This window comes from Euprymna scolopes, chromosome 23 (genome assembly GCF_053919585.1).
Source record: "Euprymna scolopes isolate OS-2025 chromosome 23, ASM5391958v1, whole genome shotgun sequence".
Classification (NCBI taxonomy): Eukaryota; Metazoa; Mollusca; class Cephalopoda; order Sepiida; family Sepiolidae; genus Euprymna; species Euprymna scolopes.
This window is the reverse complement of record NC_136504.1, coordinates 49,760,829-49,785,455: the sequence shown is the minus strand read 5'-3', so window position 1 is coordinate 49,785,455 and position 24,627 is coordinate 49,760,829. Positions and strand designations below refer to the sequence as shown.

Below are 24,627 nucleotides of genomic sequence, written 5' to 3'. Positions count from 1 at the left end.
TATGAAATACACACGGTTCTTTGATGAGACAGGTGCGTGTTCGAAATGAATGTCTCATTTTAGAGTACAATTGAAGCATGATACTTGACTTTTACATTTTAAACTTTAATTTAAGCCATTATATATACAAAAATAATTTTATAAAATCAACAGTAGGTTCTCTACAGTGCAATGTAAACTACAATGTATTGTGGTTTAAGTTACTGCAGAGCGGCACATGTAGCTTCCTTCTGGTGCACTGCGATGGGTCCCCAACTGGAGTAGGCAATCAATCGATTTTATTGGAAAATGGGCGATTTCACCGATTTCGATGACAATAGAAATATGGGTGTGTGAAACATTCATTGATCATTATTTAATTCCGGGCAACGTCGGGTCTCCCTGCTAGTTTGAATTATTTAAATGTTACATCCCTGGGCGTGTTTTGAAAGTACTTTAATGAAATATGTTCTGATGAACTCATAATACTTGTGCCCCCATTGGCGTGTACACTCCCGACTAACAACAAAATCTTACCCCTTCATTCTTGACTCCTGAAAAGCCATCTGTTCTAATAGTTTCTTTCCTCGGACTATTAGACTTTGAATCCCTACCTGTTTCATGCTTCATGCAGAAGTTTAAACGTACAGGGTAGAACGATACAATTGTTGCCCTAGAAAAGGCGACATGATTCCATTTCCGTTTGATGAAACCCGGTTTTCTGTTTTTTTTTTGTTTGGTTGGGTTTTTTTTTTGTTTTGTTTTTTTGTTGTTTTTTAAATTTGTTTGCTAACCATCTACTAGTTGGTTAGTTGTGTTGTATTTTGTGAGATGTATTGGCCCCAAAACAGTCATATTACATAGTGGGTGGGAGATATTGTTATAAACGTATAAATTGTATGTATGTTGTTTAGTTAGAGGATATGATATTGACGTATAAACTGAGTTATGTTGTATCAGAGTTATCACACGGGTATATATTACAGTTGATATTTACATAAACGTATCATCTTTTATAAGAAGAATAATATATGCTTTATATCTTTTCTTTCTTCAAAAGTTCTTCTATCTTCGTTGCTGAGCACCATCATTAAACATGGAACGACCAGCATCATAACCAATTGAGACCTCCCCTTCCTTCTTTTGTGAAAACACAGAACAACACTTTATATTTTTAAAATATAAATTTATTTCAGTTGTCTTAAATGGTCTTCACAAAGAGTCTACATTTCGTCTACATGCTTATTCTTCACAGCCTCGCTTTCTGGCTTGAAGTACATCTATTCACTCGCGTAACTAAACTCCAACTCTCGACTCTAAACTTTCCAACCTCCTGACCCCCAGTTCCGTTACGTCATCATTCAAAAAGCACACGTATATCTAACGTGTGACCTTTCCACGTCTGCCTGCCCAAGATTATTTTGTTTATATTTAACCTAGCTAATTTATGTAAACATCTTCAGCTAAAACCCATTGCTACACTTGATTCTATAAACCATAAACAGCTCCCAATATAAACTATTTTAAAAATATCATTGAATAGATAGATAAATAGATAGACAGATAAATCGATCGATAATAACTAATTAACTTTTAACACTGTTAATTATCCAACAGTTGTATACAAATCCCAAGAGCTATAGAAGCCTTCTATCGTGTCTGAAAGTGACACATGCTCAGCAAACGAAATCAGAGATGCATCGTTGAACAACTCATGCTCTCTGCCGATCCAAGTTATGAAAACAGAGCCATTGCCAGCACCCTCAAAATGCAAATCCAGACGGTTCAACGCTTAAGAAACATGCCCAGGGTGATGAAAACATAGATTCCTGTCACAGTTATGGTCTTTCGTCTGGTTTTAAGTCAGGGCTACATCATACCACCTCACATTTTCGACATCGGCTTAAAAGTCAACACCAAAGTTTACTTGGATGTGCTAAAAAAAATGTGGTGATCCCCTGACGCAATCAAGTGGTGACTAGCAGATCCTTGGCGTGGCTGCAGGATTCAGCGCTGGTCCACAAGTCTAAAAAGACTCAGGCTTTACTTCAGAAGGAGTGCTATGACTTTGTAACCTTCTTACCACTTCCCCTTGTTCCCCGATCTTAACCCGCTGAACTACTTAATTTGGTCATACATCGAGAATATCACGATCATGATCTCCCACAATAATAAAACCAGCCTGATCGTCGCCATCCACCGAGCCCCCGCCCACGCTTGTGGAAAAGGCATGCTCCCAGTTCCGGACTCGCATCGAGGCGATAATTGAAGCTGAAGGCGGCTACATTGAATAAATGTCAACTCTATTACATAAGTTACCTGAATTGATTTTTCAATAAAAGTTTTAAAATAAAGCCGTAGTGTTGTTTCATTATGGCGACACTTTTATCGTTCCACCCTGTAATCTGAACAGACATCTTGCTGCTCAATTCCCCACAGCTCCCTGTTAGATACGATCCTAAATAATAGCTTTTATGTTTCAAGTAGCAATATGCCTTGTTTCGTGTAAAAAAAAAAAGAATGTTCAGTCTACTTTCCTTGTAGATCGTTTCGGTAGATTTAACCATCGATACATTTCAGATGCGTCCTGTTTAACTCGAGAAACTTTCTGTCGAGCTTGGGAATCTGTACTGAATTTCGAAATGAGCCCTTCCTTTAATCCATCGGGGTAACTTGTTCTCCTTCCGTCAGCCTTGATCGGATAGAACTTTTAAGTAATTCGTAATTTCATTCTGCGTATTGATACCTCAACCTTTAGATGATTGTAATTTTAAACTGATTGTAATTTTAAACTGATTGTAATCTTAACTGATTCTAAACTTTACATTTTTATTTGTTACGTCACGGGTCACATATGTTACGTCACGGGTCACATATGTTACGTCACGGGTCACATATGCTGCTTTTGTATAGTAAACAAGAAAATGTTTGATTTGATATCATCGAAATAATTGTAGGAGTAAAATAGTTTGAACGAAACCTAGAACCCTGTTCATTTACACATATATACGAGGTACCTTTAATAAGTTTTCAGATTTTTTTGTACTGGCATATAAAATTGTCGTAGACTCTAGAAAATTCAGTATGTTATTGCTATACATCTTATGCCTGACTAATTTTTATGATTTCAGGTTTAAATGAACAGCTACAACAGGAATTGGAATATATTCTACTAAAGCCTGATTGTCACAGCTGGTGAATTTCAAAAATGCAATCTGGATGTGAAGATACTTTAGAAGAGTGATATGCAATAAGATTCTGTTTTAAATTTGGAAAAATGCCACAGAAACGTATGGAATGCTTCAGATTGCTTTTGGACTATCCTCCATGAATCGAGCATCAGTTTTTGAGTTGTATAAGTGATTCAAGGAAGGACTGGAGTATGTGAGTGATGATGACGTGTGTGAGATGAGTAAGGAGCTCAGAACACCAGATTTGATTGGCGAATTAAAGAATTTCATGGATAAGGATCGTCGTGTGTCTATAGAGACAATAAGTGCACAGTTCGATGTCAGTGTAGGAACTGTACACACGCGAGGATTATTCGCGAGGAACTGAGCCTGCGAAAGATTTGCACGAATGCACCAGTCCACAACTCCATCCTTGTCACAGACTATTTGATGGCATCATGACAATTCCTCGCACTCTGCGACTTTTGTCCTTTTTTTTTCTAAGCTAAACGAAAACCTTAAAGGCTGTCGTTATGCGACAATTGAGGAGATGAAGAGACTGCAACGAGGGTGATTACCATGCTCACACCAGTGGACGTCAATGAGACCTTCCGGAAGTCATTGGAACGGTATCACAAGTAATGTGAAGATGAGGAGATTACTCCATAAGGACTAGAGTTTCATAAAAAAAAGTGCCTATACAAAAAACGTCTGGAAACTCCTTGAAAGCACCTCGTATGCGCGTGTGTGTGTGAGTGAATATATATATATATATATATATATATATATATATATATATATATATATATATATATATAAAAGCTCTAACTAATTTCTAATTCGCTAAAAATAAACTAGATAATAAATTAACAAATAAAAGGCAAAATAACTAATAAAATAAGAGTGAATATAACGATATTATCGCGATGTCATTGGGTAAAGAAATATTAAACATCAGTATATGGTTGGGCCACGTCATCAGAAGTCCCTCAGACTACCTTGCCGAGTACTTTACTTTTTTCAGCTTACTCATGGCCGACAAAAAGTCAGCTGCCCTACAAATACGATCTTCAATCGTTTGGAGACATTGGCAGTAGTCAGGTACACTTGGCGCTCCACATGTGATATCGGGATAGTTTTCTTCAACAACGAGCATAAGCGAGCAGCTACGGAGTGTCGCACACTATTACACCAACGGGCTGCGAAAACTTTCTACCAAAACCCAAATTCTGTCTTCCTGTGCTCTATCTGTGCAAAGCAGTGTAGATCACGCATCGGGGTTCAGTCATCAAAATGAAGATTGTGTCGTCATATCCATGGATGAACTACCATAACTAACTAATGTACAAATAACACAATGATCGGAATACCGAACTAATTTAAACTAAGTCCTATTTTTGTATGGCAGCTCAACTACCTACCCATTTCCGGTTCCGTTTTTTTACGATATTTTCCATTTCTTTTGGTCCTTTTTTTTCTGGAAAAAGAGATTAATTTCTCGAAACATCAAAAACTTCTACCATCCCGATTATCTCAAACAGTAAGTCTACTTTACTGTTTTGTATTTCTGTAAAATAAATGGACGCATGAAGAAATGAAAAACAAACTCTTTCGTTTGTCCATTTTTCTCCAGACCTCACATCATTTTAAAATCCGGTTACTGGCATTGGCGTAGTTTTCTTATTTCTTATATATATATATATATATATATATATATATATATATATATATATATATATATATATATATATATATATATATATATATAAAGAATTTTTATTTTATATTATAATTTACAACATTTCTTTTTCGAACGAATGATACAAAGTAATGATGTGACAGGAGAAGCACGTATTCGAGACACGTGGGTGACATCGCAGCAAGGGCGAAAAGTCACACGCGGCCGGAGAAGGCGAAATGAACTGTTTAAATATTTAGAATAAATGCGCTATTCGAAATACAAGATATAAAACTTTTGTTTTAAATAAAAAGCGCGTCGAGTTTTTTTTTCTGTTTCTGTTTCCTTGCGATGGAGTCTACAACGTGTTGCATCCGTTAAAACGTAACGACATCTTTTTTTTAATAAAAAAAAGAAGTCATACAACGTTACACACCTATATCTGTGATAACTGCAGCAAAGACTTACGGTCCAGGATATGTTTGCAGAATCACATCAGAAACTGCAATTCAGCAACGGACTAATCTGAGCTGCAAAATGTAAGAATGCATGTTTTAACAAACATTGAGAAGTGAGGCGAACACACGAATACAATTTGAAAAAAAAAGAACAAGCAATTGTCTGATCTTTGATCACAGTGAATTACATATAAGCGTGGTGCCACGAGCTTCCGCTATGACACTTGACTTCCCTTTCTCTCTCTCTCTCTCTCTCTCTCTCTCTCTCTCTCTCTCTCTCTCTCTCTCCCGTTAAATGAATTTTGCAGATTGTAAATATGTAAACTTGCTCTTTATTGTTTATTATTTATTTTTTTTTTTTGGAACACGCAAAACGCATACCGCAACAAGACCTCTATTGTCTGCTAAGACAGACGAACGTCAACAAACAATAATATCAGCCTCAAATACAATGATTTTGTTATTCGACAGAAAATAAGTTACATGACAGAATATGAAAACTAAATCTATGAAAGCAAAACAACAACAATTTTCTTTTAAGCTGATGCCAAAGGTTCTTAGACCTTTTTCAAACTCATTATTAAAAATTAAAAGAAATTAAAACAACATCGGAACAGATGTTACGCCATTTTTACCGTTCTCTTTGCAAGCCGACCGAGCAGCTTCTTTGCACATCAAATCAACGCACGGACTTCGAAAACAAAACTTTCAGCATTGCCACGTTTAGTTTAGGTTTGTTTCATTTTACGGCATATCAACCCTTTTCAGGTTATTTAGTGCCGAATCCAAAGATTTTGAAGAACAATTTTTTAATAGAATATATTTACTTGTCTTTTTTTTGTTTGTTTGTTTGTTTGTTTTTTTTTTCTTTTTTAGGGGGTTTGTTTTTACACGTTGGTTTCTATTTAACCCATAATTTGGACCCTAACAAGTACTACCACTCCGGGTCAGAGTGGACCTGGGAGCAATGGCAATAAAAGGATGGATCCACACTCCCCAAAGCCCGCAAGCTGGGGCCTCATCATCGGATATAGTTTAAAGTCATATCCAGGACCTTTCTTCGTTTAAAAAAATGGATATAAAAATAGTTGATAAATGTTCATGTAACGTTACCCAAATGATCGTACGTACTGTGAAAAGAAAGAATTTTCATTTCTCCTTATTAAAAATGGGGTACTTGTGCGAAATTTGCACCAGGCGTAACAAACTTTGCTCAGAACATGACGTCATCCGCCGGCTTTCGCCGAGCGTCGCTGATTATCAAAAAAGGAAAATACTGAAGAAAGCATTTCAATATAATATAATCACCAGAAAAACAATATAACGAAAATAAGAAAGAAACAACGACCTTCCATAACAATTTCTGTGTCATTTTTGCTACAATTTTTTGAGTGAAAAAAAGAAACAAGTAAGTTGTATTTTTTGTGTGTCAAACAAAATCGAATGAAATTAATAAGAAAAGTATTTTTTGTGTGTGTTTTTCATATTTTTTAACAAAAGTTTTGAAAAAAAAACACTTTTTATGCGTTTTTCGTGTAATATAAGTTTGCATTTTTCTTTATCTTTCTAACTAATGTAAAGTAAACGTTTTTTTTTTGTTGTTATTTTTCATTTCATGAAAAAAAATTTCTCTAGGGTAGGGCTTGGCAAAGGTTTTATTTTTGTTTGTTTTTTGTTAGTTTGTTTGTTAGTTTGTTTGTTTGTTTGTTTGTTTGTTTGTTTTAATTATATTAAACTAAGACAACCGGGATATTCCATTAGAACGATATCAAAGTGCGGTGAGAAGAGGCAGCGAATAGTACACTTTTAGACGCATTCATGCTTAACGAATCCATTTTTTTTATTTTTTTGGCGATGATGCAGCTCTTGCCACAAGACGCGATTTTTTCCTTTGTAGCGATTAATCATTTTGTTTGGAATTATGAAACGAAATCATCCAGCGTCTGCGACTGTTGATCCAAGGTGGAGATATTCATCTTGTATAAAGTTGTTAGGAACGGCCGTTTGAAGATGTATTATTTACTTAATTTATTTAATTTATATACGGCATAATCACGTTGACACACCGGTTCTCGTCAGGTCACCGAAGTTAAGCAACGTTGAGCCTGATTAGTACCAGATGGGTGACCATTTGGGAATTCTAGGCGCTGTATGTGTTCTCCCCTTACCTCGGCATTTGTTTCCAGTCGTCCTGTACGTGCACTTCTCTTGTCACTGGTATTTAACAATGTCGACTCAGGAGAGGTGTGGTGGGAGATTGCGCACCTCCTGCCACAAAAAAAAATTCACGCGCTGTCACCCCTTCGTGGATATCCATAGTCTGCCAAAGACTGAAGGATGCCTATTTACTTAATTTATTGATTTTTTTTTTCTTTCAATATTTTCCTTAAAGATCGTCTGCTCTTTTGCCGGACATTGATTGGCTGATCGGCATCTTATGTCAGATTACAGTCAAACCCGAGCGCATGACGTCGTGTTCCGCGCAAAGCCGAGTACACGGTTAGTTACGTTTGGTTCAAATTCTTCACAAGTATCAAAAATGGATATAAATAGTTGATTAATGTCCACTAATATATTTGTGCTTTAATAATAGTTTGTTTTTTTTTATTTGTATTTATGATTGAGCTTTTTAATTGTTAAATCAGGTAATTCATAATTATGTGTTATTCTCACCCCTTTTTAATTAGTACTTGATTAAAATAAGCGCCTTTAAAATTATTACTGCAATGTTTGCATTGAAATCAAACAACAGCTTATCTAGTGAACTTTTTTGCATTGAGTTTTATGGTTATTTTATTTTATGTATGTATATATATATATATATATATATATATATATATATATATATATATATATATAATTACAGGTGCAATACTACTGAGTTTGAAGATGGATGCGACGCGGATGAAGTAAAAATATGTAATTTCATGGAAAATGAAATTTTTAAAGATTGTGCAAAACAATTGGGAATGGACACAATGAATGGGCTGATTAGAGCTTGTAAATTGGATGTTTGTGAATATTTGCTTAGTGGTAGGATGAAACAGGTTTACTGTCGCGCGGTCAAAGCATTGGCATACTCCTGCCAACGAATCGGATTTGTTATTGATTGGAGAAGAAAGGCGGATTGTGGTGAGTATTCATTTAAGTACAGTTGTTCATTGAATGGGAGAGTTCTCAGAAAATAATGTAAAAAAAAGAGAAAAGCTTTGTTCAAATGTTTCGAATGTATGAAAAACGGTAAATAATAGAGAATAAATATAATGCTTTTAAAATTTAAAGAAAAAATCATCGTTTCATAAGAAATAATAATAACAGAAACAAATTTATATGAGTACAAATTTATTTTCAAGTGACATGAATTTGTCAGAATCAAATTAACATAAATAGGCTTAACGATAAAAAATATATATTTACAACTAGCCAGACTCGTGTACTGCTGTTGCCAGGGAAAATTTAAGAACTCCAAAAGCCCTGATCCAACCCTGAACAAAATAATAATTATAGTTAATAATACCACAATCTATTTTGATTGCTTAACTTTTTGTTAGATAACAGACAGATGAAAATAATAATAAAAAGTACCACAGTGGAACCCCGGAGTACGGCATTAAAAATTAGTAACAAAATACCGTGCAGTATATAATAAACATGTATATAATCAAATAACATTATAAATAACACCGTAAATGGGGTAAATACCGCAAAAACATCGTATTCCACACCGTAACCTGAAAAAAGTAACCTGGGGCCATCGTATACCGGGGTTCTACTGTATATATTCAAAACAAGCGGAATGTACCAGTGTTGCCCGAGCAAATTTAAAGCCCCCTGCTAAGGAAAGAAAACAAAATCCTGATCCAATCTTTCGATATAGTTAATGCTAATAATCAGGCAATTTAACTTTTTGCAATGAATAAAATCTGATTAATGTCATTTTTTTATATTCTCCTTTCATAAGAGTACCTATTTACTATGCCTCCCCACGGCACAGAGTTAGACACCAGGGTCGTTTTTTAACGTGGAGAAAAGGTACAAAAATAAAAAAATTGTCTCTGTCGTGAAGGATTTCTCCTCCACCGAAAGAGAACAAGAAATGGAAGTGCGGCATCTGAAGAACAGATACTACACTTTGATCTTGACCAAAAGGCCAAGTAATCAGAAGAAAATGTATATTTGTAAAATGTCCTCTGAAAATCCCTTTTCAAATGATCTGAATATTATGTTTCGGAATTTTTTAGATGAGGATTGATAATTTGAATTATTTGAATTATTCAAATTATTACTCTCACTTTGCTTATTATAATCACAACGTTTCGGCCAATGCAACATCCCATTCCCTTTGGGTTCGTCTTTTCAAGCTTAGAAACCATAAAGAAGTGAGAAAAAAAAAACAAATAGATAATAAATAATGTTTTCAATTTTTACTTAGCCAAGCCAGGATGCTTTTCAAGATCGGCAATAATTTTATAGGAACTTTCTCGCGAATTCTATGTTTCAAAGACATTTTTAATTATGGGGGTTAGTTGCTTTGCTCATGAGTTTCAGGTTTAAAAAATAGGATTGTTTTAATTTATGTTATTAGCGGATTTTCTGGTTTAAAATATTTTTTTATGATGAGGGTTAATAGACTTATTTACAAATTTCAGATAGGTTTCTAATCAGATTTTGATAAACTATTTTTATAATTATATTTTAAGCCTGACATTTGCGAGGAAATCTCAACAAAATCGTCACCTATTTTAAAAAAGTATTCTGGTGTTGTTAATAAATGTTTATAACAATAATGAAACTGATATTTTTTGTGCATCATGATAAAACTGTAATCTTATTCAGAAATCAGAACAAGTTTTTTTTTGTCTAGGAATCATGAAACAAAAACTTTTCTCGTGCATAAAATTGGCTGACATTGTCTTAGTTTATCACTACTCTATGATATTAGACATTTCTTTCAAACATCATCAAACTATACTTCATGAACATCGTGGAACTCGCATCTTTTTGGCGCATTGTACAAGTAGCATTCTTCGACATTGTAAAACGTACATTTTTCTTAGACATCCTGAAATTGAAATTTTTCTGGAACATTATAAAACTGACATTTTCCATTTTCTTAGACATAAAACTGGCATTTTTCTCGGTTATTCTAAAACTAGCATTATTATTGGGCATCTGAAAACTGGTATTTTTCTTGGGCGTTATAAAGCTGCCATTTTTCTTGCCCAGCGTAAAACGAGTATTTTGGGCGACATTATATATCTAGAATAATCTTGGACATTCTAAAACAAACATGTTTCTTATGCATCGTAAAACTGGCATCATTTAAGACGTCGTAAAACTGGTATTTTGGATGAGGCACTGTAAAACTAGCATTTTTCTTACGCGTAATAATTTCTTGGCCATCATGATATTTGCATTTTTCCTGAGCATCGTAAAACTAGCTTTTTATTTATTGTGTATCGTAAAAATGGCGTTATTTAAGACCTCATACAACGGGCATTCTGGGTAGGGCATTGTTAAAAATAGAATATATATTGCGCATAGTAAAACTGGGATTTTTCTTGGACATTGTAAAATTGGCTTTTTGCCGGGGCATCGTAAAACTAGTATTTATCTTGGGCATAATAAAACTGGCATTTCTCTGGGGCATCGTAAAACTAGCTGTTTTTCTTGCGTATAGTAAAACTGACATTATTTAAGACATACAACGGGCATTTGGGAAGTGTCATTGTAAAAATAGGATTTATTTTGCACATCATAAAACTGGCATTTTCCTTGACCATCGTAAGCTAGAACATCGTAAAACTGGTATTATCTAAGACATTATAAAACTGGCCTTTTGGGAGGTGCATTGTAAAAATAGGATTTATTTTGCGCATCGTTAAACTGGCATTTCTCTTGGGCATCATAAAACCGGCATTTTTCTGGGGCACTGTAAAACTGGTATTTATCTTGGGCTAGAAAGTAAGCTAGAGCATAAAACTAAAGAAAATAATCCTCTTTAGCGTTAGTTCTTCCTGGATTCTCAGTGGTTTCGCTCTTACTTTTTTTTCCATAGGCATCACCACTTATCAAGGTCAAGAGGCCACTCGAGGATAAGGGTTAAAGAGTGTACAGTAGACATTGGACAATATAGTAATCATTAGTAATGAAAATTTGGTAAATTTGATAACTTATATAGAACGGCTCATCAAGAAGTTATTTACGTTAGACTTGAACACAACCATATTGTAGTCAGCCGGAAAGCAGGAAAACGGAAGACAATTCAACAGGCGAGCAGTTCTAAGAAAGAAGCTTTGTTCATGGAATCTACGTTTAGGTTTAGGCACAGATAAAGAGTGGGGGGATTATTGATAGTGTGTACAGCTAGACGAGTGTATCTTGTGAAAGTTTGGCGAGGGAGGACCATAGATTGAAGCTCAGTTGAACACTTTCCATGAAAATAACGATACATCATAGACAAACTCGCAACATCTCTTCTGTGAGAAAGAAGTTGCAAGGAAGAGAAAAGGACATCTCCAACGAGGCTACGAAGTTTATTTTGAACTCTATCAAGGCAGGAAAAGTCCTTTCTAGCAGCTCCTGCCCAGATGTGGCAACAATATTCCATCCTTGGACGTACCTGGCTCTTATATAGATAGAGAATAGCATCAGCAGTGAGATATTTACCGGATCGATAGAAAGATCCCACCATTTTTCCAGCGGCCTTGGCAACAGATTTGATGTACGTGTTCTTACTTAAAATCTCATTAAATATTTATTTATTCTTATACTTGTCAATTTTATACCAACTTGTCGTTCAAAATTGCCTTTCTCATCTATTACCAGCGCAGGTGATCCTGAAATTAACTTGAGGAAACTACTACTACTACTACTACTACTACTACTACTACTATTATTATTATTATTATTATTATTATTATTATTATTATTACTATAGGCATCAATATTTTAAATTTCTTTTAAAATCTATTGATTCAAGCAACTAGTTTTATTTTTATATCTATTTAGATAACAATAATATGATTCAACATTTAATCTATGTAAATAATTATAATAGGCCTCAACATTTTTAATTTCCTTCAAAATCTATTAATTCAAGCAACTAGTTTTATTTTTAAATCTATTATTATTTTATTTAAAAATCTATTGATTCAAGCAACTAGTTTTATTTTTAAATATATTATTATTTAAAAACCTCTTGATTCAAGCAACTAGTTTTCTTTTTTAAATCTATTATTATTTTATTAAAAAATCTATTAATTCAAGCAACTAGTTTTATTTTTAAATCTATTTAAATAACAACAATATGCTTCAACATTTAATCGATTGAAATAATTATAATAGGCTTCAACATTTTTCATTTCTTTTAAAATCTATTAATTCAAGCAACTAGTTTTATTTTTAAATCTATTTAATAACAACAATATGCTTCAACATTTAATCGATTGAAATAATTATAATAGGCTTCAACATTTTTCATTTCTTTTAAAATCTATTAATTCAAGCAACTAGTTTTATTTTTAAATCTATTTAATAACAACAATATGCTTCAACATTTAATCCATTGAAATAATTATAATAGGCTTCAACATTTTTCATTTCTTTTAAAATCTATTAATTCAAGCAACTAGTTTTATTTTTAAATCTATTTAATAACAACAATATGCTTCAACATTTAATCGATTGAAATAATTATAATAGGCTTCAACATTTTTCATTTCTTTTAAAATCTATTAATTCAAGCAACTAGTTTTATTTTTAAATCTATTTAATAACAACAATATGCTTCAACATTTAATCCATTGAAATAATTATAATAGGCTTCAACATTTTTCATTTCTTTTAAAATCTATTAATTCAAGCAACTAGTTTTATTTTTAAATCTATTTAATAACAACAATATGCTTCAACATTTAATCCATTGAAATAATTATAATAGGCTTCAACATTTTTCATTTCTTTTAAAATCTATTAATTCAAGCAACTAGTTTTATTTTTAAATCTATTTAATAACAACAATATGCTTCAACATTTAATCCATTGAAATAATTATAACAGGCTTCAACATTTTTCATTTCTTTTAAAATCTATTAATTCAAGCAACTAGTTTTATTTTTAAATCTATTTAATAACAACAATATGCTTCAACATTTAATCCATTGAAATAATTATAATAGGCCTCAACATTTTTCATTTCTTTTAAAATCTATTAATTCAAGCAACTAGTTTTATTTTTAAATCTATTTAAATAACAACAATATGCTTCAACATGTAATCGATTGAAATAATTATAATTATATATGTATTATTTAATTGGAATTCATTCTTGAGATGAGTATTATTTATTAATTTATTTATTGCGGACTTCTGATGAAGACCATAGGAATAGCTGGTCGAAACGTCGTGAAACAACAACTAAAAAAGATGAGGATAATAGTTATCAATTAATAAACTAATAAGATGTTACATGTTCTAATCTTATCAACTAAACTGACAATCATTTTTATATCATACATATTGTGTTTTATGAATGTGGTTCCAAAAGTAATGTCTCCTATCTTTTTCCATACTCAAACAGTCGTACCATTAAACTGATCGACCTTTTGTGCTCCAGAATTTATTTTTCTACACAGTCACCGCCATTCTGAATGCACTGTTGCCAGGAATTCACTGGTGCATCTCTGTTTCTGACGTACGTCCATGACAGGTGTTTCTTTCGCAGAGTCTCACAGTCAACAGCTGCAACAGAGAGATGAAATTTTCAAGCCATGAATGCAAAAGTTCAGTCATGATAGGAATGCAATTTACAATCCTTTCGGATTCATTCTTGGGGGAGATAAAAATAGGAGGAATTACTTTTGGAACGCCGTCTGTATACGCACTTAAGACCTAACGTTTTGACTGTAAATCTTTTATTTTCTGTCATCAATTTTTTTTAAATATTTTCTGAATTTGTTTCTTTATAGGAAAGTTAATCTCTACTCTTAATTGTTAATTTTGCAGTCAAGAGATGTGGAATGAATAAGATCTACAAATACGACGCTTCACAATGCCAACGCAATTGCGCTAAATACAAGGAGATATGCAAAGGGCGCGAAGAAGGCTGTGTGTGCAGGAGAGGCTTCGTTCTTAGTAACATTAAATGCGTCCGAAAACATAAATGCGGATGCTTCTACAAAGGCGTATATTTGAAAGTAAGTCACAAATACATTTTTTATTCGTGCTTATGCAGAATAAGTACCATGCTGTCGTCGAGCTTTTCCGAGCGGTTTACACAAAACGCCGGAAAAAAATTTGGCAGAAAAAAATCAATAAAAATGAAAATCAATAAATGTTTTTGAGGTCAACATAAATCTCGTAATGATGCTGCCCAGGTGGTAACCGCGACGGATAGGAACCTTCGGGGCCCGTGGCGCAGTTGATAGAGACGTTGAATCTCTACAGTTCCAGATGAACATTGTCTGAAGATAGCGGTTTCAATCCCACCCAAAAGCGTGCCAGAGGTTTACTTGGCCAAAATGTGGTGAGACGACAACAACTACGGATGGCAGTGATGGCTGAGAATGCAGTTAGGAGATTCGAGGTTCCTATCCGTCGCGGTTACCATCTGACGAAGGCCAGAGGAATAGTTAGCCGAAATGTTGTGAATAAACAAACCAATAAAAGATGAAAAAACAACAACAAATAAAGATGAAAATAATAGTCCTAAATAAAAAATAAATGAATATAACTAACACGTGTGCATAATTCAACGGGTCGGTCGTGGAATGAAATGAATGAAGAAGAAAGAAACAAAAATGGCTGCCTTATCTCTTTATATGCCTGCAATGTGACCACTCGATATGCAAATGAGATGCTCCTGGTTGGAGATAAAAGAAGGTTGATTTTTTTAGAGGGACGTTCATATTGAAGTTGGATTTCGAAGAAATAAGTTGAATTAGCAGAAGTTCGTTTGGAGTAGAGAGAAGGTGCGTTACGTATACAGAAGTTTGGAAGTTGGAAGTTTGGACAACAGTGTTAACCTTACCCAGGAAATTATTAGTGTGACGGGCGGAAGAAATAACACTCAAGTCATTGAATTATGGCATGGTCCCAAATAGTGGGCCTTTACGTCCAAGTGGTGATATGCCTTGTTAGGGGTGAACGTGAGTAAAAAAGAAATGATAAAATTTTTTAAAAATAATTAAAATTTGGTTTTATAAAAAAAAAATCAGTGTATTTTTAATGATTAGTTTACATCTGAAGTCGTTAAAAATAAACAAATAATCTTAATAGATATGTAACTTGAATAGTTATTTGTCTTGCGTCAAATTTTGCAGTGATAACCTTTCAATAAAAGTTGTATAAATTGTTCAATATTATTTTACAGACGTGGAAAAGATATATAACTCCTGACTGCAGGCAAGAGTACATATGTTTGAGAAATGGAAAGATGCGCATTAGAAGGTTGAGGGGTTGTGACAGGCATTCTGAATGCAGAGTTAGAGGATTTAAATATAAGTGTGTCTGCAAACATGGATTTATTAAAATACATGGGAAATGTGTCCATTCAGGTAATTTGATATCAGTTTCTATTATGTTTTTGGTTTGTTTTTGTTTTTAGTTTTTTGTTTGTCTCGTTTTGCACAAAACAGTTTGAAACGAAATGAAGAGTCCGAATGCAAAGTGAGATAAATCCATTTTTTATTAAAATACATGGAAAATGTGTCGATTCAGGCAATTTGATATCAGTTTCTTTCTTGTTTATTGTTTGTTTTTATTTTGTGTTTTGTCTTGATTTTGTTTTGCACAAAAATTTGAAACGAAATAAAGAGTTCGCCAAACAAAGGGAGATAAATCCAATTTCTTTAAATTTAGATATGAAACTATACAAGCACGAATATATATCAAAGCTAAACTACCACTAAAAAAAATATTATATAAAAATTGTACTAATTATCGAAAACATTATTTAAAGATGTGGTAGTGTCGAAATGCAACATTTAGGGGGGGTCGTTATTATAGCGAAATTTGAAAACTGAAGTATTGAATTTCAAGTGAAACCAATTGTATCTATTTATCATGTCGCAATCATGAAAATATCCAAAAATTACGAAAAACGATAAGACAAAATTAATTATTAATGAAAAATTAAAAAAAAAAATTCTAGTGTGTATATAAATTAATAGCGTCAAGTAAAGGGAGGTAAGTCGGCCCGTCTTGTTACAGCAATTGTGAATGTTACCACTGTCTATTTGTACCAAATACATGTTTTATGTTATAATTCAGTAATATTAAACTAATTGTGACATGGCAATTAGGTAGATAACATTGCTTTTACTTGAAATTGATAAAAACAGTAAGTGATTATCATTGTTTTATAATGAAAGCTCATTTTGGGTGGGGGGAGCTGTCGGATCTCGCTACAATAACGAAGAAGAACCCATTTTTTGTATTGAACATTATATTTAAGCAATTATAAGAAATAATCTTTATCTCGTTTTGTAGTCGAACTCATAAAATAAAAATCATCATCTTCTTCTTCTCGTATGAATCCGAAGATTCTATTGTTGGCATTGATTTCCCCGATATTTTTTCTAGTCAGAATTCTTTCTAGAAAGACATCGGGTATTTACAGGGGGACCAGGGAAAGGTTGCCAACATCCTAAGTGCAAGTGATTTTTTTTTTTTTTTGTGGAACGAACTGGATTCTTACTTGGAACAACTAGGTCGTTAATCTGTGTCGCTAACTACTAGCCCAACGTGTAACAAAATGAGAAATTAAATTAGAACAGCAAGGAGATTAATTTAAATGTAATCTTTATTTAACACACGCACAAAAAAACATTTAACATAAACGAAAAGCAAACAAAAAAACCCCGACAAAAGGAGGGTTGATCTGTAAATTCATCCTTGTCTGTTCGTCCGTTCGTCCGTTTGTCTATCCGCACTTTTCTCAATAACTACGTCTTGGAATTTTTTTGAAATTTTGCACAAACATTAAACATGATATGAGTAAAAAAAAAAGTAACAGAACGGGTGCATTTCGGGTTAAAATGGCTAAAATTGACATTTTTGTGCTTATTAAAAAAAATTGATGTTTTGAATTTCTATAAAAATTTTTTTGAAAAGTTGTAACTAACTGATTTCTATATAATTTTGTTTGTCTATTCTTTGTGATAACTCTTGGGTGTGCCACAGCGGCCTTTTAGGGCTAATAAAAACACTCCATTTTTGGGACTCTTTTACCATATTTGTGCAAAGTTTTCTGTATATGTCTATTTAGCAGCTTTGCATGGTGCTGAACTCAAATTTAAATATGTTAAGGGCTAAATGGGGAGGGGGGGGCAAATGATGGACTTAGTCATTTCTTTTTTTTCTTTTTTTTTTTGCATGGTGCAGAACTCTAATTTACGTATGTTAAGGCCTAAACCTGCATCGTTTGTTCATTTTAGCTAGAATTTGACGTCTCTTGTGGATTTTCGGGGCTAAATGGGGAGGGCAATGCTGAACGCTATGCCTCGTTCACTGTGCACTCACGGGGTGGGTGGGGGCATGCTTCACTTGTTTATATTTACGACGAAATCAGAAAACCTAGTGTCAGGGAGGTGGATAACGGTATTAGGAGAAGAGATGAGAATAGACTGAGTAGTTTAATTATTCGTGTAAAAAAATTAAAATTTTTAGATTTGTGGTATCTTTGGTCAGATGTTTAATTCATCACGTCAGCAAACCAATAACTATAGAGTTAGCACAAACACCTCTTTTATAACCATTATCAGTAGCGAGATCTGTGGAAATTCTACAAACGGACTCTTTCATATTGATGTTGGCATTCTCTGGATGTTCAGCGTAAATGGAGATGCCATGATATTATTGTAGCTTTTTTTTTTAACTGCAAAACGTATATATTATTATAGAGTTAATTAAACACCAGAGAGACACGAGCCATACATACAAGAAAAAGGAAACATTATAATGAATAAATGATACACAAGCTCACACGCATACAAGACACACGCATATATAGACTCCAGAGAGAGACTGGATAGCTAAAATGATTTCCCTCTCAACTTTTTAACTTAGAATATGGGAGATGCAAACGGACAGAAATCGAAGTGACATGTGGCTTAGATTATTGGGCCGTATCGTATCTGCACGGCTTCCAGAGCCGACACTAACTGAAACCCTTAGTTTTCACCTCAAACAAGACACAGTGCCACTTTGATGTAGGGGGCTACTATCTGGGACATAAATTGCAAGGATACTATGTAGGGATTGGAGCAGCAAGATGTCTGTTTACATTACACTTGAGCTTCTGCATGTCAGTACAGTCAGGAAAGTAGGAACCAGGAAGGGAATTCCAAAATCTAGCAGTTCTAGGGAAGAAACTATTAGAGTAGAAAGTTTTCTGGCATCTAGAGATCTCTACTGTTTAAGGTGGAATTAAGCTGCTTGTGGGGCTTGTCAGGGGTATTTACGTCGAGGAGGTACGAGGGCTTGAAGTTATTCGGAGCATCTACCATAAAAATACTTGTAAAATAGTCAGAGAGATGCAACATTTCGTCGATGAGACAGAGGTTGAAACCTAGATGAAAATGTGGGACCTTTAGGTTGGCGACTCTCTGTTGAACCCTGTCTAAGAGTTAGAGACTAGTGGCGGATGCATCATCCGAAATAAGGCAACAATACTCCATACATGGGTGAATGGTGGACCCTGTGAAAGTACAGGATATTCTCAGGCGTAAATAACTTTCTAGGACTGCAAAGAGAGCTTATCTTCTTTGCAGCATTACCTCATTCGAAAAGTGAAGATACATCATTATATTGTATACATACACATTGTTTTTCATCATTGTTTTAAGCATCGCATAAACACAAGTAGAATTCATCTCATTTTCATACTTCTTTCTAATATGTAATTGTTTTGTTTTGCAGGTGATATACAAGGCGACTTTTGTATTGCATTTGACGCCTCAGCTGGCATTTCAAAAAGGAACTATCAAAGGCTGTTAAATACCGTATCCAGGATCATCCAGATATTCGAAATCAACAAATACAAAGCGCGCGTGTGTGTGATTGCCTTCGCGAAAAATGTGTTTTTCAAGATCGACTTGGGGACCTACACCAACGAATGGTATCTGATTTTCACTGTCAACCTCATGCGTTTCGTGAAAATTACAGAAAAACCGAATCGTAAGACAAGATATGACCTGGCATTGGCTCACCTGGTGCAAAAGTTTTCAGAAATGAAACCCGAGCCCAGATATTGTGTACCGAAGTACGCCATTATAATCGGGTATAGTAAATCACAAAATTATGTTCTAACAAGGAAACGTGCAAATTGCCTAAAACTCTCAGGTGTCCGAGTGTTTGTAATCGATATTCGAAATCGTGTATTCCGCAAACGAATGCGTGTTATGGCGAGCCGGCCGCTATTCAGGTACTACATACGTACAACTTTTAATAGGATTTATAGGGTCGTTTCCCTGCTGGAATACCGCATAAGGCAAGGTATGTATAAAGTTATTCGTGATGTTTTTGATAAAATGCATATAAACATAAAACTAATATTTTTAACAAGGTCGGCGGCATAACGGCATATTTACCAATTCAATAGATTTGGGGGGGATTTTACACCAATTGTACTTCGTGCGTCTGTGGAAGTTCTTATATAGGTTTTGTATCGGAATGCCTCCGATAAGTATCGGAAATCGATAATCGAAAAAATCTGATTAAAGAAGGAACGGCCCGATTTTGACCAAAGTTAGCACCCCTGCACAGGCTAACATCGCAAATGCATTCGAGAATAATAACCACTGTACAAGCAGGAGGGGCCGACGTATAAAACCAACTGTAGGTTCTTTCATATAACAGGGAAGCGTTCGAAATGAATGTTTCTGCTTAGATCATAATTGGACCATGATAGCTAACTTTTGCATCTTAAACTTTAATTAATACCATTATTTAAAATTAATGTTATAAATGTATACTAGAATGACTAAGTTATTGCGGCGATGCATGTGAAGTATTTTTTTCTGGTGCACCGCGGTGAGTTCCAACTAGAGCATGCAATCAATCGATTTGATTGAAAATGGGCGATTTCATCGATTTTCACGAAAGTAGAAGTATTGTAAATGTGAAACATTCGTTTATCCTCATTCAATCCCTGGCAATTGTCAATAACTTTCAAACTTTTTTTTTCCTAATTATGTATAACAAATTAAGGTACCTCAAATGTATGAAATGACAGGTGCTCTTGTTGATTCTCTATTCGTGTTAACAAAATGTTTTGCGTTTTTTTAACTAACAGATTGTTTCCTTTAGAATGTTAGTCAATATACTGTAAAATGTTAAAATACACTTTTCTCATTTGATGATTTGTAAAAACCTTTTGTATTTAATCAGGATGAAACTATGAATGCAGTAAATGCTCAAAAGCATCATATTATAAGAAGCTGTAGCTTTTCATACATGTAGTTCTTGCACTCCCCAAAAGATTGGAAAGAAAGCTTGTCGGCACATACACCCATATACTGCAGACAGTGTTAAATATATCTTGGCAAGATCATCCTGATCTTGTTTATTCTCTATCCATGTTAAAAAAAAGTTGGGGGGGGGGTTTAACTAACAGGTTGAGATTTGGAGAAATTGTATAATTTATTGACATATTTACTTTTCATTGACATTTTGGAGTATGAAAAACTAATCACAGCTAGGTGTACTTATTGTATGCGTATAAAAATATATTGATTAGAATTGTGGTTTCACGTCAAAATGGACTTTTAGAAAAGCATTTTTTACTATTGATTTTTCATGTTTTAATTGAGTGTCACAGAACAAATAAAAATTTATAACAATGAATTGCACATAATGAATGAACCTAGCTTTGAGCTACATTAATAATCAGTTTTTCATACTCCAAAATGTCAATGAAAAGTAAATATGTCGATAAACTATAGAATTCCTCAAAATCTCAACATGTTAGTTAAAAAAAAAAAAACTTTTTTATAACATGGATAGAGAATAAACAAGAGCAGGATGATCTTGCCAAGATATATTTAACACTGTTTGCAGTATATGGGTGTATGTGCCATCAAGCTTTCCAATCTTTTGGGGAGTGCAAGAACTACATATATGAAAAGCTACAGCTTCTTATAATATGATGCTTTTGAGCATTTACTGCATTCATAGTTCAATCCTGATTAATTACAAAAGGTTTTTACAAATCATCAAATAAGAAAAGTGTATTTTAGTATTTTACTGTATATTGATTAACACTATGAAGGAAACAAGCCGTCATGTAAATCAACCAACGTTTGATTTAATTATAGGTAAAAAACAAAGTTTAGAAATTTTGGATCAAAATAAAACTTGAATACAGCTTCTTTTAATATAATGCTTAAAAAACTTTTTTATAAGACAAATAGAGAATAAAAAAGGTAAAAAAGAAAAAAAGTTCTCAAAATCGATTAAAATCTTTTTAATCTATTGATATTGATCAGGCGCCAAACTTTGAGATTATCAAATGAAAATTCAGAAAAATTAATCAGTTTTAAAGTTTGCGGTGAGGCAGTCATTTCGTCGTTTAAACTTATGGTAAAAAAGACTTCCTAATGCGATCGGTCGTAGTCTTTAGAAGTTATTAATTTAAAAGCATTTCACATGTGAACCTTTTTAATGTCGAGGGTGCAAAGGGTGTAAAAATTTTCAAAATGTGATCAAGATGCGCATCCTCAGATATTCCGCGTTCAAAATGGCGCATTAGAATTAAAGTTGAATATACGACGAGCAATTATCAAATCAATTCGTTGTTGTTAAAAAGATATCATTGGTGGAGTATTTTGACTTGCTATTCATTTTTAACACAGACCAACAGAGTTTGTCATATTTAAAACTAGCTGAACGCCCGGCGTTGCCCGGTCATACAATACGCTTAAACATGATATTTTAATTCATGCAGATTGCGTATATATTATCATAGAACCAATCATTTATTGAATATCATATATGACGAGGAATAATTTACCCGGTGCACTAATTCGCAAAGAAATCTTTAAAAATAATAATGACAATGTCGTTCATCAAATTCCATGTGTTTGTTTACAATATCACACCATCTGATATTTGGGCTTGACGACCTTAAAAATAGTCTTTCTTCTCTTATAAATGAAAATGAATTTTTATAGGGGAATATTTTACGTTACACCGGCCAAGGCTACATCGGTGTAATTTAAAGTGTAATGTAATTTTTTTATTATCTATAAGAGAAGAAAAACTATTTTTTAAGATCGGTTTTTTTCGATTTTCAATACTTAGCGGATGAATTTCTGTACAAAACATATTTAAAAACACTGCCAGAAATATAAAATTACTTTCGTGTGGAGCTTACAAAAGATAGGTTCAGCCGTTTCGGAATATATAAGGAAGGAACTCACACACACACATACACACAAAGTGACTTTTTTATAACAGAGATTTATGCACTGTTGTAGGACACGATTTTTTGGAAAACTTTAAATTTTTGGTGTTTCTTTACTATAAGTTACAATTGAAAATCGCCTTCAATTTAAAACACTTTAATGTACGTACGTGTGATATTGAAATAAATAAAATAACCAAAAATTTAACAAAAACAAATGATTGTTTAATGATCCTCATATGAAAGCTAACTTAAATCGGTTTTAGCATGGAATTAAGTACACTGTCTTAGAAAATCTGTCTACTTTAAATCTTCTGGTACTTATGCATGGTACGACTAACAATTTGAAGTTGACTCGGGCCTGCTCGGCAGCTGACGAAAATAACCGGAAAACGCCGGTCAAGCGTTCCTCAAGTTTTAAAACGCTACGAAAAAAAATTAACAAACATTTATCTAACCCTCAACCCTAACCCCCAACCTTAACCCTTACCTGCGTGATTAAAATTAAAGTTTTATTTCTTCCAATTTATGAAAAAGTCGCCTACTTAGATTTTCGTTCGTTCCTAACATTGCGATCGGCCTTTTCCGGTTATTGACGTCAGCTGCCGAGCGAACCCGAATAACTTAGTGGAAATCGTTGATCGTGCAATACATAAACACCAATGTTCTTTTCTCTCATAGATTTCATTTTCATGGGATTTATATAAACGCGCACTAATACTTTAAACTTATTACTTATCAGAAATGTTTTAGAAAAGTGTTGTATAAAATTAATAAATTATTTTGATAGTTTTCAACAACAAAAATGAATATGTTATTTTCTTATTTTTGTAATTTGTTTTCCTTCTTTTTCACGAATTTTTACAGATATGTTCAAACTGAGGTCGTGCTTCACGTGTAAACATCGATGTCACTGCGCAGCAGGTCAGTAATATATAATTTTTAAAAAACTGCCCGCCATCCAGCGATTTTTAATCTAGTTCTGAATCTTATTTCTTCATTGCATGCATTTAATATCAATTTGTTGTAATTTTAAACACTAACATTGTAACGTTACCCAACACGTTGTAGACTCAGTCGCAAATTAGACAAAGAATATGAAAGAATTCCAACTCGCTTTTTCCCCGTTGTGACAACGAAATTATTTCCTTATTCGCCCGCCGTTCGTGATTTCTCGTTACGGCTGTGTCGTCACCCACCTCACTAACGTAATCGTATTCTCGAACGTGGTCGCTCCTTTTTTTGTCTTCTTTCTCCTTACCGTGACGTCATTTCGCTCGATATTTGCAAATAGCCGTCTGCGCTATGTTACAATAGTTTTAATTCCAACTGCCTCCCTTGAAAATTAATGAACATAATATTTTACATCTTTCTTTTGATCACTTTAATTTATTACTAATAATATCGACGAAAGTATTGCACACATACACACACATACACACACATATGTGTGTGTATGTGTGTGTGTATGTGTATATATATGTTATTTGAGAAGGAAAACCCGCAAATTAATAAAATAGTAATCAACGTTTAGTCCCTATTTCAGGGGACATCATCAGGATTTTGTAGGAAAAATGCTGAAGAAACAGGTTACAGACCACATGCGAATGAAAAAAAGGAAAAAGTCCCAAGATCCTTCCATTCTGGGTCGAATCTATAAATATGCGTGTGGATATATATATATATATATATATATATATACAGTTGTGCGCAAAAATATTCGACCCCTGTCTAAATTTTCTTGTTTCGTTGAATCTATACTTCAAAAATCTTCATAACGCCTTTTAACGGCTAATTATCAATAAATTGTATATTTTTCAACAATAAATGAGGAAAAGTAATTCGAGATTAATAATATATATCAATTTATTTACAAAAAATATAAATATGGATGTTGCAAAAATATTCGGCCCCTTTAATTTAAAGTTTAAGTAAAAG

The 24,627-nt window shown here is 33.6% G+C and overlaps 1 protein-coding gene and 1 pseudogene across 1 annotated transcript in view; both read left to right on the top strand.

The window, feature by feature from the left end:
* Window positions 1-24,627, top strand: part of LOC145245612 (uncharacterized) — a 185,071-nt gene that overhangs the window by 96,648 nt on the left and 63,796 nt on the right. Inside the window, exons 27-31 of the mRNA XM_080107182.1 lie at window positions 8,152-8,417; window positions 14,292-14,482; window positions 15,658-15,841; window positions 19,206-19,781; window positions 23,557-23,613. Coding sequence (XP_079963308.1) covers window positions 8,152-8,417; window positions 14,292-14,482; window positions 15,658-15,841; window positions 19,206-19,781; window positions 23,557-23,613 — 1,274 coding nt within the window. The remainder of the gene's footprint in view (window positions 1-8,151; window positions 8,418-14,291; window positions 14,483-15,657; window positions 15,842-19,205; window positions 19,782-23,556; window positions 23,614-24,627) is intronic.
* On the top strand, window positions 7,325-7,441 carry LOC145246196 (5S ribosomal RNA; annotated as a pseudogene).